This window comes from Fukomys damarensis, unplaced genomic scaffold (genome assembly GCF_012274545.1).
Source record: "Fukomys damarensis isolate Sample0158 unplaced genomic scaffold, DMR_v1.0_HiC HiC_scaffold_35, whole genome shotgun sequence".
Classification (NCBI taxonomy): Eukaryota; Metazoa; Chordata; class Mammalia; order Rodentia; family Bathyergidae; genus Fukomys; species Fukomys damarensis.
Window position 1 is genome coordinate 42,706,136 of NW_022900947.1, and position 13,376 is coordinate 42,719,511.

The following is a 13,376-nucleotide window of genomic DNA, read 5'->3' on the forward strand; positions in this document are numbered from 1 at the left end:
TTTTTTTTTTTTTTTTTTTTTTTTGAGACAGCGTCTCACTATGTAGTTGAGACTGACCTGGAACTATGTAGCCCACGCTGGTCTCAAACCCACAGCAATCCTCCTGCCTCAGCCTCCTGAGTGCTGGGATTACAAGTGTGCACCACCACGCCTGGCTGTGCTTTGCTTTTAATTGGTTTATTACTCCATGAGATGTGCCTGGTACTCTTCAGGCCGTATATTAGCAATGGAAGCCAACCTCAAAAAATCTCACACCTATACAGGGAATTCCTTCACCTACATATTTGCCATGTCACGGTGATTTCTTTGAGTTAAAGCAGTTTGGTAATAGTGGCCAGCAAATTTAGCATATAGTTCTTTGATTATTCAGTTATAATGAGTTTAGATCACTAGTACAGCTAAGAAAGCTGGGAATGTTTCATAGTGGAGACTGAGTCTCTGATGGCAGGATGTGTGCATCTATTTTATTCATGTTTGTATCCTCCAACCCAGCTTGTTTGCAGTTAGTACTCAATAAATGTGTAATAATATTATGGCAGTACTTTCTCTTGATTCGTTTTGTAAGGTTTGTACTGTTGTTACTTTAAATTAGGAACAAATCCAATATACTATCTGGCTTCAATTCATTGCTATAGAAGTTGTAGATAACATACCCTTTTTTTTAACTTTGTTTTTTTATTAGTACATGTTTGCAGTACGAAACAGTTACAGTTATCATAAGGAGTTGATGGGTGTACATAATACATCTTAATTCTTTTTTCCCTTTTTTTTTTTTTGTTTTCAACCCTTCCTCTTCCCCTCTCTCTCTGCTCCATCCAGCTGTTGGTCCCCTTCACATTTGCAGAAGCTCTATTTTCATCATTTTTTTCTATCCCCCCATCCATCTATTTTCCCCTATCCATTTGAAAAAGTTCTCCCTACTTTCCTTTTGTCTATCTTTTTTTTTTGACAGGGTCTTACTACTTAGTTGAGACTGACCTGGAACTCACTATGTAACCCAGGCTGGTCTCCAACTCATAGCGATCCTCCTGCCTCAGCCTCCCAAGTGCTGGGATTACAGGCCTGCGCCACCACAGGCTGTTTTTTTTTTGCTGCGGGGGGCTGGGGGGAGACCCAGGGTCTAACTATCTGTCTTTTATTTGGCTCTTTATTCTCTTATCTTCTTATCTGTAGAACCTCCCTTATTCCTGACACCTGTTATTTGTGTCTTGCCTCCTCCCAGCTCTCCTGATTATTCTGGCCAATATTTATCAGTCTTACTGATGTTGCTGTCCTTGATAGATACTAGGCAGGCTTTCCCCTGGCATTATGTAGTTCAGGTCCCATGCAGATACCTTGGGAGTTCAGCCTCAGTGGTCACACACTTGAATGTTCAGCAGTATCTTATTGAATAAGCATATCTAAACACCTATTTTCAACTTCCGACTTACCAACCATTTGTGAACTAACAGTACTCTAGTAAAAAAGATATATTTACTAGATAAACTACTTTCATATTTGGAAAACACTTTAGTTCATGGTATTGCTGGGAGTAAAGTTGCACTATCTAAAGTAATTTTTATATGACTAGGTACTGGCAAAAGCTTAGAAATCTTTATTGACTCATAAAATGTATTCTGGGAATGAAGGGAGGATTTTATTCATTAATTTATACCTTTGGTCAGGTATCTGCATTAGTGACCATGTATAGCCATGAGGAAGATATTGATAGTGCCATTGAGGTCTTCACACAGGCTATCCAGTGGTACCAAAACCATCAGGTAAGTAAAGGGAGTAAAATGTTATGAGAACGTGCTTTTGCCTAAATAATAAAACGCTGCAGTAATAAACTCAAAATTTCAGAGAACTGAAATATTCCAAGTCATCACATTAAAATTGGGATACTGTTAGACTGTCAACTTCATTTTTTTAAGTATGCTAGGTCCATAATAAAGCTTTTACATCTAAAGAATGGTTGCAGAATGGAGAAGCATGTTTCTTGAAACTCCTTCCACTTGTGTGCACATATCATAGGATGCAAGAATGACAACACGATTGATGATCAGAAAGGTCATCTTAAATGGATAGAGAATCCTTGGGTGGCACTAATTATTGGAATAGTATTACCTGGGATACTTACGATGTTTTCATTTAATTGGAGCATCTTCACTTTTCCATTATGGGTATTCTGCACAGGAAGTCCCCAGCTTTCCAATGTGTTCTTACCACTCCTAGTGGAGGGCCTCAGGGCCCTTGGAAGTATTATGTTAAAGTTTGAAAACTGTGGTGGCTTATCTTTAAGATTCAATTTTGGAGAATGTTTCTGGTCATAACTAAACAGGGATAGGATATGTTCAATTTCCTAATGGGTGATTACTTGCACTAATTTATCTACCTACATCCCTGTATGTGTGAGTGGTTTGTTTCAGTCATTCAGTAAAACTTAAGGAATATTTGATGGATAGATACATTGTAAAGGTCTAATAGATAAAACTTCATGGATTTGCTGGATATTTAGCTTAATTTTTTTTTTAAATTGAATTTGTAGCCCAAATCTCCTGCTCACTTGTCCTTGATAAGAGAAGCAGCAAACTTCAAACTCAAATATGGGCGGAAGAAGGAGGCAATTAGTGACCTAGAACAACTGTGGAAGTAAGTTATGAAAGGTGGAGATGTACAAATCCACATTTTATTGCTGTTATCTAATATGAGGGAGTTATCCTCCTTGTTGATTTTACTCTCTTAGTCTTATAAACTATGCAGTGACTTTCTTATTTCTTCTAGACAAAATCCAAAAGATATTCACACCCTGGCACAGCTTATTTCTGCTTACTCACTTGTGGATCCAGAGAAAGCAAAAGCGTATCCTTTTGATTGTTGTCGCTGACAGCTCCCAGTAGAACATAGAGCTCTTCTAGTACCTGTGTATTGGCCAGGTATTTTTCTGTTGTAACTTTCAATTAACAATAAAACCTCCTAACTAGTAAAAGCAGATATTAGAGTTACTAATCAGTGTGATTGAAAAATGCAATGACAGCTGTACCTTGAGGTGGTCTGATTTAGAAGCAAAAAGGAAGTCAGTCTATTTTCCTTCATGTTTAAGTCCAGCTCCATATACACAAAAAAATAAATGAAACAACAGCACATTTTGGGTAGTTGTGCATAAATTCTGAAATTGTTCCTCTGATTAAAATTTTTGGATTGCCTGCCCATCTCAAACAATTACAGCTAATAGTGTCCTCATTGATTAAGCTTGGGTCATATGTGCTACTCTAATTAAGGTATGTTCCCAAAACCAAGTTGGGGTGGTGGAGGTGAACAAGCCTATTATGATTGCTTTAGGATTACCCTTAAGTATATCACTGAGCTAAGCAATAAATGATAAGATTGTGACCCTTCACATTCTGTTTTCATATTGTGCGCTTACATAATTGACATGATTTGCTAATTTGTTATTCTGTAGAAAACTTAAGAACAGGGTTTGCTTTTGATGAAGGGCATAAGGAAAAGACAAGCATCATCTGTTGGCTTACATCTATCTGTTGACTGACCTGTGTGCATTATGTTCCTGAACTCCTGTTCTCTCTCAGTCTTAGTAAACACTTGCCCTCATCAGATAGTATGTCTCTAAAAGTAGATGTTGAGGCCCTCGAAAATTCTCCTGGTGCTACGTACATTCGGAAGAAAGGTGGAAAAGTCACCGGAGATAGTCAACCAAAGGAGCAAGGGTAATGTCTTTCTAGTTAAAAACATTTCTGAAATGGTTCAGATGCTGATTTTAAATTATGTAATGAATAAAAAATACTTTGTCAAAAAATTCCAAATGAATAATGCTTAACTCTTCTTTGTTTCTTTTCTTCTCTTTTGCTGTGCCCAGCACATACTCCTTGTTTCCCCTTATCCTTCCAGCCCAAAACCCACCATAGATATTAACATAGTGCAGTGCTGGTGAACCTGTTAGAGCCTTTAGTGACATAAACAGCCCACTGCAGCATACATACCATAGGTTTGCCACCACTGGCATAGTGTATCTTCCAGATCTTTTTCCTGGTGTCTACTCACACAAGATCATTTATAAATATTTTCCTTAGATTATTTTGTTTTTCTTGCTCACAGAAGAGGGATGGATGCTGTATACTTACTATTTTACTTGCTTGCATTGAATTTAATGAGTCCTGGAGATCTTGCCATCAACTAAATGTAGGCATATTTCATCTTTTTTTTTTTTGAGACAGGGTTTTGCTATGCAGTTCAGGGTGGCCTTAAACTCACTGTGTATCCCAGAATGTGGCAATCCTTCTGCCTCAGCCTCCCAAGTGCTAGGATTATAGGTGTGTGCCATTACACCCAGCTTATCATTTAGTATTTCTAAACCAAAGTTGAGATGGTTTATTTTGCCAATTTGGAAGAAAGGTTAGCCAGCTTCATTCATTTACAATAAGTCAGATTCTGATTCTTTTTTTTGTCCTCCCACATTACCATCTTAAAATCAGCAGAGCCCCAAAGTAATATGTTTAAGATTCTTTTTTGATTCAGAATAGAGTACGGAAGAGATCATTTTTCCAGTTTTGTGACTTTCATAATCCTTCATTATTTCCTCTGCTTTTTTTTTTTGGTACCAGGGATCAAACTTGGGACCTTGCACTGGTTTTTTTGTTGTCGTTGTTGTTAGTTTTTGTTTTTGTTTTTTAGGTACTGGGGATCAAACTTGGGCTGTTGCATTTGAGAGGCAGGCCGCAGAACCACTGAGCTAAATCCCCGGCCCTGTTTCCTCCTTCTTTGAATGACTTTTGAAATCTGAATTTTTTTCCTTAAGATAGTCAGGGTTGGGGATATGACTGAGTAGTAGAACATTTGCCTGGCATGCCTGAGGCCTTGGATGCCATCTCCGCTATGACACACACAGAAAAAGCAACTATGTATGTATGGTTGACCTTCTTCACTAGGAACTCTGATGAAAGTATCCTCATAATACGTCTTAAAAACTTAAAGAATTGGACTCTTGGGGCAGCCCACTTTCCAGTCCCCCTTTTGTCTCTCTTAGGCAGAAGCTTTCTTTCTCCCAATAAAGTTTTCCTACCCTTAAAAAATAAAAATAAAAAGAATTGGAATCTTAAAGATAGTAATTTCTTGCAAATTCCATTTCATCACATGATTCCAACTTCAAGCCTTATCAGGAACCCAAAATAAAGCTAGGTTTTAAGTGAGTTTTCAAATATCACTTGTTTAAATATTTTCAAACTTTTTTCTTTACCAAAACAAGTGTTAGGTAACTAATAAAAATGCAGTTCTTTTTGCGATCCTCCTGCCTCAGCCTCCTGAATGCTGGGATTACAGATGTGCCCTACCACACCTAGCCACAGTTCTTTACTAATCCTTTAATCTCTATTTTTTTCTTAAAGAAACAGGGGGATGACTCTGAAGCTTTAAATTTTCTGCACAACATTTTTGCCAGATGGTCTTTATTTTATGCTCACTTTTGGATACAAAGGTTTAGTTTCTGTTAAAGCTATACTATGGCTGGGTGTGGTGGTGCGCACGCCTGTAGGAGGCTGAGGCAGGAGGATCGCTGTGAGTTCAAGACGAGCCTGGGCTACATAGTAAGTTCCAGGTCAGTTTCAACTACATAGTGAGACCCTGTCTCAAAAAAACCTAAATAAATAAAGCTATACTATGTAATGGGTTTGTGCTAGATGTTGACCAAAATACAAAGCAAGAGGAAATACATTTGAACAATTGCAATAAAGGTGTTGTGTGTTAGGACTGTGCATGTTACAGAGAGTACATCAGGAAATAGAGGAAGACATTTGGGCAGTGATTTTGTGGATTCAGAGGAGGATGAGGTAGGCAAATTGGGCAAAGGCACAGAACTAAGAACCTCTGGGAAATTCTGAGCAAATAGGATCCTATTTCAAAATCAAAGTGCTAGATGAAGTACTAAGGTACCAGAATAAGACACTACATGGCATTTTTTATTCTTCGGGATGTCCTGAATGAACTTCCACAAGTTCATTCTGAACTTAATGACTTACGGAATGCAATTTTGGCAGTAACTGTTGCTGTCTCATCCTCTTAGCTTATTGTTTTATACTTCTCACTGAAGTATATCCAAGGAGTCTGTACAGAGATTATCTCCCTCTTTTTGTTTGTAACTTTCAACGTGCTTACCAGTTATTTTGAAATGTTTTCTTAGGCCCATTTTAGTACCTTTTTTTTAGGGTGGGGGTCAATATACTTAATAAAGGTTTTACTTCAAAAAAATAAATTCACGGGCCAGGGATTTAGCTCATCGGTTCGGTGGCCTGCTTTGCAAGCACAAGGACCCAAGTTCAATCCCTGGAACAAAAAAAAAAAAATCAAAAGGTTCAAACCTTGTAAGTTGGAGCTGGGAGTATAGCTCCATGGTAGAGTCCTTGCCTAAAATGTGGAAGGTCCCTCCGTTCCATCCCCATCCCAGAGGATGGTGAGGGGGAAGAAGGTAAGGAAACTCTTCCTCCTCCCCTTCCAGCCTTTTCCCTCCCAGGACATAAGCGGTATAATCGGTTTTGTATGTCCTTTCAGAGATGCTTTTTACCGATGTTTCACCTCTACATGTTCTCAGGTCACAGTAGGGTAACTTACCAGAGTACTGTAGATTTTCATGTTTGTACAAATTACCCATCGCACTCCACATACTACTGAGGTACTGCACTCCAGATACTACATAGAAGGTGGTTTGAAGAAGAAGTTACAGCTGTTTTCAGAGAACAGATATCATTTACACTTATTTTTTCAATGTAATTGGTACTTCTTTTTTGAAAACTAGTGTCTTTTCTCTTTTCTAAACTACCTTCCAAAAAGTATAATATCTGAAATGTGATTATTGACTTTAACCCAGATTAATATCCCAGCCACTTTGTTCTTTTCAGTATACTTAATGCTCTATAAATATTTTATATACAGTAATAGTAATAATTTTTTTTCTCTTTTCAGTCAGGGAGATTTGAAAAAGAAGAAGAAGAAAAAGAAGGGTAAGTGTTTTATTAACTTTAGATTCCTTTCTATATGATAAAAGCTTGAATCTGTCCTTATCTAGAACTTTGGATGTAAATGTACTGCACTTTCCTCTGGTGTCTTTGAGTACTGACGTTTGACTACAGCTAATGTTTAATTTTATCACTTTAATGAATGCAACCCTGTAGATGGCCTAAATTCAAGTTGTTGCCATAGTATTCTCACTGTGTGAGTGCAGTTTATATACCTGCCTAAGATTTTCATCTTTAAAATAGAGCAATAATATCTAGCTCAAAGAACTAAATAAGAAAAACTTCTTTAAATCTCTTAGAATGGTAACTAGCACACAGTAAGTCTTTGTACATTAGGCTACAAATACCATAGAATTTCACACGGGCTTAGAAATTTTACCATTTATAAAACTGGCAGTCTAGAAGAAGGTTAGCATCAAGGTTGATTGGCCCAGTAGTGGTTGTATCTCATTGTTGTGCTGTTGACAAGACCGAATCCTTTTCATCTCAGGATATTTGTTAGATATAGGGCCATATAATGTGTCATTTATATTTAGCAGGATTTAACAAGCCTTTCTTATTAATCTGATTGGGCCAACACAGCAGGTGGATGTCCAGCCCTGAACCATGAAACAGGAGAAGTAAAATAATATATGTTCATCCTAAAAACAAGGATTATAGATAATAGAATTATAGAATAATTATAATAATTAGAAATATAGTAATATATAATAGAATATAACAATTAGAATTATAGAATAGTAACCTATAATAGATTATAGAATAAAGATTGGAAAATTCCCTACCACAAATGCATGCTCCCAGAGATGCATACTTGACTTTTTTTGTATACATACAATTATACACAGTCAATAAAAGTTTTACAAAATCAATATGAACATAATATAATTGTTTCCTCTACCTTAGACTGAATTATAAAGAACAGTTTTCCAATTTATTAAACATAGGTACACCTTGATTTTTAATTCACTTGTACAGTTTACTATAGTCTAGGTATAATTTATTTAATCACTCTTTCTTATATAGTTATTTTGCTATCTTAAAGACTGTCAGGGCTGGGGATTTAGCTCAGTGGTTCCACCACTGCAAGCACAAGGTCCCGAGTTGGATCTCCAGTACAAAAAAAAAAAGAATGTCAGAGAATATTCTTGTGTAACCTTGTGGTTTATAGGCTTCAACAGCATGAATTTTTAGAAGGCTATACATTTTTACTGGTGTTGGATAATTAAGTTACTTTTCACAAAGGCTATGCCAGTACATAATATGCTTCTGCCAGTAGTTTGTTTCTCACCATTTTATGTACAATATTACTGCTCTTAACATTTGCTAATCAATTTTCTTACCTTATTTTTGATTAGTTGATCATCTCTTCACACATTTAACAGCTTTTATTTCTCTTGGCTTGTCCTAATTTTAACTATACCCATTTTTCCTTGAGTAGCAAGAATTTTTTCTATTTTAGGATATTAATATAGAAAGTACATTTTTGCTGTTTTATTAAAAATGCATTGTCTTTTATCAAATAAAATAAAATTATATAATATATATGTATTTGAGATGACTTTTTATACAGAATAAATCTTTTTTTGGGGGGGTGGTTTGAGACAGGGTCTCACTATGTAGTTGAGACTGACCTGGAACTCACTGTGTAGCCCAGGCTGGTCTCGAACTCACAGCAATCCTCCTGCCTCAGCCTCCCGAGTGCTGGGATTACAGGCATACACCACCACACCCGCCCCAAAATAAATCTTTGTATAGCCTCTGAATTTTTTTTTCCTTTCTTTTTTTTCCCTGGTACTGGGGATTGAACTCAGGACCACTTGCACTTGCAAGAAAGGCATGGCACCACTAAGCCATTTCCCCAGCCCTAACCTCTGAATTTTGTACCATGCTTAGGTCTTTTCAACTGGACTTAGTGACATAGGCCTGAAGCCAAGGCTGGGCAATTTAACAGCTTAAGCAAAAGCCTTGTCGCAAAATTTAAAAAAGGGGTGGTAATGTGGCTCAGTGTAAATGCCCTGGGTTCAATTCCCAGTATGGGGGTTGGAGGTCACTTGGTAGATTATACATGTAAAATTTTCTCAATTTTAATTACAATATTATTCCCATGCATGGACACATTATTGAAACAAACTGTCTTGAAACTATTATAGGCACAGCTCTCATTTCTATATCAATTGTTTACATAGGAAAACTGCCTAAGAATTATGACCCAAAAGTTACCCCAGATCCAGAAAGATGGCTGCCAATGCGAGAACGTTCTTACTACCGAGGAAGAAAGAAGGGTAAAAAGAAGGATCAGATTGGAAAGGGCACTCAGGGAGCAACTGCAGGAGCTTCATCTGAACTGTAAGTCATGGCTCCACAAAGAGGTCACTTGGGACCCAGGTTATTTCTGAGATTGACTGAGACTGTTGGTCAGAATTTGTGAATATATTGTAAATATGAGACATGTAGTTGGAAAAGGAAGCAGTACACAGAGTCATTCACCTAACTGTACATAAACCAATAACATTAAATAACTAGAAAGAAGCATTAAAAATTTATTTCTACATAACAAAATTAGAGATGAGTAAGTTTTTTACTTTCTAAGCTTTCTAAAAATTGGCCTATACCATGTGTTACTTATTCTTTAGTTGTAAACCCCTAAAAATTGAGCTGGGCATGGTGGCACACACCTGTAATCCCAGCACTGGGAGGCTGAGGCAGGAGGATCACTGTGAGTTCGAGACCAGCCTGGGCTACATAGTGAGTTCCAGGTCAATCTCAACTACATAGTGAGACCCTGTCTCAAAAATGCATAGGAGCTGAGGAGCCCACTTTAAAAGGAAAATGTGTAAGAGATTATTAGGTATAGAAAGTAAAATCCATGTGCGTACTGCTTTATACCCTTTTCATTTGTTCAGTTTATGAATGACCCTAATTTTTCTGGTGTGATGATTTCAGGGATGCCAGTAAAACTGTTAGCAGTCCTCCCACCTCCCCAAGACCTGGCAGTGCAGCAACCGTATCTGCCTCTACAAGTAACATCATACCCCCCAGACACCAGAAACCTGCAGGAGCTCCAGCAACAAAGAAGAAACAGCAACAGAAAAAGAAGAAAGGAGGAAAAGGTGGCTGGTGATTAGAATGTTCTCATGCTGGGCTGTTTTTAAGCTAGTCTCAGTGACCCTGGGAGCATAATAAAGGTAACGCAATGAAAAGCATAGAACTGCTCCCTCTTCCATCCCGTTTCCTTAAAATAATTTCTTGTGCATCAAATAAGAAAACATCTTCCTCTGACTGTCCAGTTAGATTTGGCCTACTTGTCCCACATAGTTTTGCACACATTATGAGGACTGGAGATGATCAGGCATTTACCCACCTTGATACCTATTGCATCCTTTATCTTTGTTTGTTGATTTGATCTTTTTTCCATTTCACAAATAAGACACATTACCTGAGGTTTCCCAGGATTTAAACAGAAACTGTTTCTTCCGTCTCAGCTAGAATCTGAAGATTGAAGGCACTTGTTCCTATCAAGTCCCACTTTAAATTATGTCTCAGGAGGCTCTTGGAGACTAAAAGTGGAATCTTCTGAGCATTCCAAATATTTGCTTAGAAATATGTGGTAAAAAGGGACCTTAGTAAGACACTGGTGGTCTTCGCTTAGCTAAATGAGTGGCCACAAACAGACTACATACAGTAAATGTCTTAAATAATTTTAACCACAAATTATCTGTCATGTGACACTAGAATATGAAATACTTTTCATTTACATGGCACCTTTGTGCCCTTTATCATTTTCATTTTCAGATTATGTTAACATGCTGATTTAGCACCACTGAAGACTTCAAGAAAATACATCAGTGTTGCAAGTAGTTCACTCTTAGACCCCGTGTCAGAGGTCAGAGGGTTTGGATTATCAATCAGAAAGGTTAATGTTCCTATCAAGAATATGAAAGTTTAAAAAAAAAAAGAATAAGGAAATTGACTTCATCACATGGAGAGGAAATCAGTACCACACAGTATTAGAATCTAACAGAACTGGTGACCCGATTAATACACTCAAATGGCTCTTCTTTCTAGTTATGGGTTATGACTGTTCATTTTCTTTCCCAGAGAAGTGAAGTTACTTTACAGTTTGTGATGTAAATGTTGCTCCTCTTTCCTTACCTACAAGCCACTTTCATTCAACAGCTGTGAGACATGTTAGGATGCCTACCTTTGTTGGTATTCATTTTATGCTGCCCAAGATATCATTTATTTTATACTTTTGAGTATTTCCTTGTGACCATATTACTCTGTCCTTGTTAATTAATAAAGTGCTGCTGTGTTTGAACATATCTACTGAAACATCTTCAGAGAGTGTTTATTTTAATAGCTTCCTCTATAAGAAATGGGGTGCTCTCTTTCAGTGTAGTATAGTTCAAATCTGCAGTGGCATCTAAACAAGATCTTAAAGTGATTTATTATGGGGGAAAAATGAGAACCAAGATCTGTCATGTAAAGGTACAAGATCCCAGTGATGAATGTAACTGTACTGTATACCTAAAATGTACCAATAAACTAAAAAAAAAAGTGATTTATTAGACATAATACTCGAGCTCTACAGAGAACGGTATTTTGGTGTGACATTCCTTCTGAATATATACTGTTACAGAAATAATCATTAGTAAATCTCTTAAAATTCCATTAAATAGCTATAGTTAAGGGTAATAATTTTTTAGGTTAAACAGAATCTTGGTAAAAATTAACCATCTTTGATAATTCTGACACAAGGCAAAAAAAATGAAATTTATAGTTCTTTAAGTGTTATTGACAGCGTTGGTTAGTTGCAAAGCAACTGAAACCTAGTTCAGATAAACTATTGTCAAAGTGTAAACATCTACATTAACTTTCTAGTAATTCCTCCTTTGGACAGGATGACAGTAACATACGTTATATATACATGGGTGTGTGGACATTTATAAAATCTAGTATGGATGCATCCTTCACTGTGGCACCTTTTAAAATATTCTGTCTGATCATGGATGAAGGTGTTTTGAGTGTGAGGCTTTATAGAGGACTCCCTAATTAGTATATCTAACAATTTTCTTTTACAATGAGTATGTAAAATTGTCTTCTCACAGCAATCAAATGGTATTCATGAACCCAATTTAAACTCCACTGAAAATTCATCGCATTACCGTGTGTGTAAACAGCAGTAAACTTTTTGGTACTGAGATGGAACTTAGGACTTTGCACTTTCAAGGCAGGTGGTGACACCACTAAACTAAATCCCCAGCTCAGAAGTAAACTTTTTAAGGATATAAAGCATGGCATTTTCAAGACACTTGGGCAGTGCTAACCTTAAAACTACATTGTACCACTCAAGCCTTCTGGAACTTTCTTCCTTACAAGCCTGTCTGAAACATCTTATGATGGAAAGTCAGTTTGTTTATTCCATGTAAAAGCTAATTTTGGGAATGTAGCTCATTGGTGGCAAGCACAAGTTTCAATCCCCTGTACCAGGAAAAAAAGTTAATTTTGTCACTTATTTTTGTGGTGCTAGAGATAGGCCTCCTGCAATGCTAAGCAAGCACTGTACACTAGTCTACACATTAGCTCTAAAAACTAATTTTGCTAAATTGTGAAATACACGAGTCCAGTTTAAGGTTAAGAAAACCATCCATATACTTAGTGTTGTAAAAGTATTACACTACTTTGAAAAAAACCTCATTAGAACCTAACCATTAGAATTAGATCATTACATGCCTCTAGATATTAGGCTTAGTTTTGGTTTGATACTAGATATTACCAAGGTAGTAGCCAGGGTACTAGCAGAGTACACATTCTCAGGTTTTGTGTTTTGTTTGTTTTTAAGGGGAGAGCAACAGAAATTTAGGACAATGGACACCTTTTCCTTTCACCCTGACAGTCCTGCCGAGCAGGAGTGGTGTTTAGCAGGGAAGATGGCTGGGATCTGCCCAGCTTCATTGTAAGGGTTGTGGTTGGGCGCTGGGGACAAGCAAGGAACCCTCTAGCGTTGCTCAGGACTCACTGGTGCTGGGTTTTCTCCAGGTTGGAGACACCAATGGGCCTGACAGGCTCAGCGGCAAGGCTGGAAAGGTCAGCTGTCCAGGAAATCGCCATAGTGCACCCGGGAAGCAAGTGGTCCCTGGGGGCGCTTTTCCTACAGCGTTCACAGCTCTCGGGCTCGGTCCACCCCCTAGCACCCTCTTTGCCTCCCCAGCTTGGGATGCCTCTTCCAGACCCCTGGGTCAGGAGGGTCAGCAGGGCGAGCTCCTGCGAGAATCCCGAAGGCCTGCGGCCGCCGCGCAAGCAGCAACAACGCTGAGCACCTACGTCCGCCTGCGCCAGGACCACGACCACTGCGGGGACCCGGGCTGC

General features: G+C 37.9%; 1 protein-coding gene across 2 annotated transcripts in view; it reads left to right on the forward strand.

The window, feature by feature from the left end:
• The window catches only part of Srp72 (signal recognition particle 72), a 32,260-nt gene extending 21,298 nt beyond the window's left edge, over positions 1-10,962 (forward strand). For both annotated transcript variants that reach the window (XM_010640315.3, XM_010640325.2), the window contains exons 13-19: positions 1,665-1,760; positions 2,528-2,631; positions 2,764-2,841; positions 3,570-3,707; positions 6,952-6,989; positions 9,194-9,353; positions 9,951-10,962. In XM_010640315.3, coding sequence (XP_010638617.1) covers positions 1,665-1,760; positions 2,528-2,631; positions 2,764-2,841; positions 3,570-3,707; positions 6,952-6,989; positions 9,194-9,353; positions 9,951-10,128 — 792 coding nt within the window. In that variant the 3' untranslated portion in view covers positions 10,129-10,962. The remainder of the gene's footprint in view (positions 1-1,664; positions 1,761-2,527; positions 2,632-2,763; positions 2,842-3,569; positions 3,708-6,951; positions 6,990-9,193; positions 9,354-9,950) is intronic.
• Positions 10,963-13,376: the final 2,414 nt, after the last annotated feature.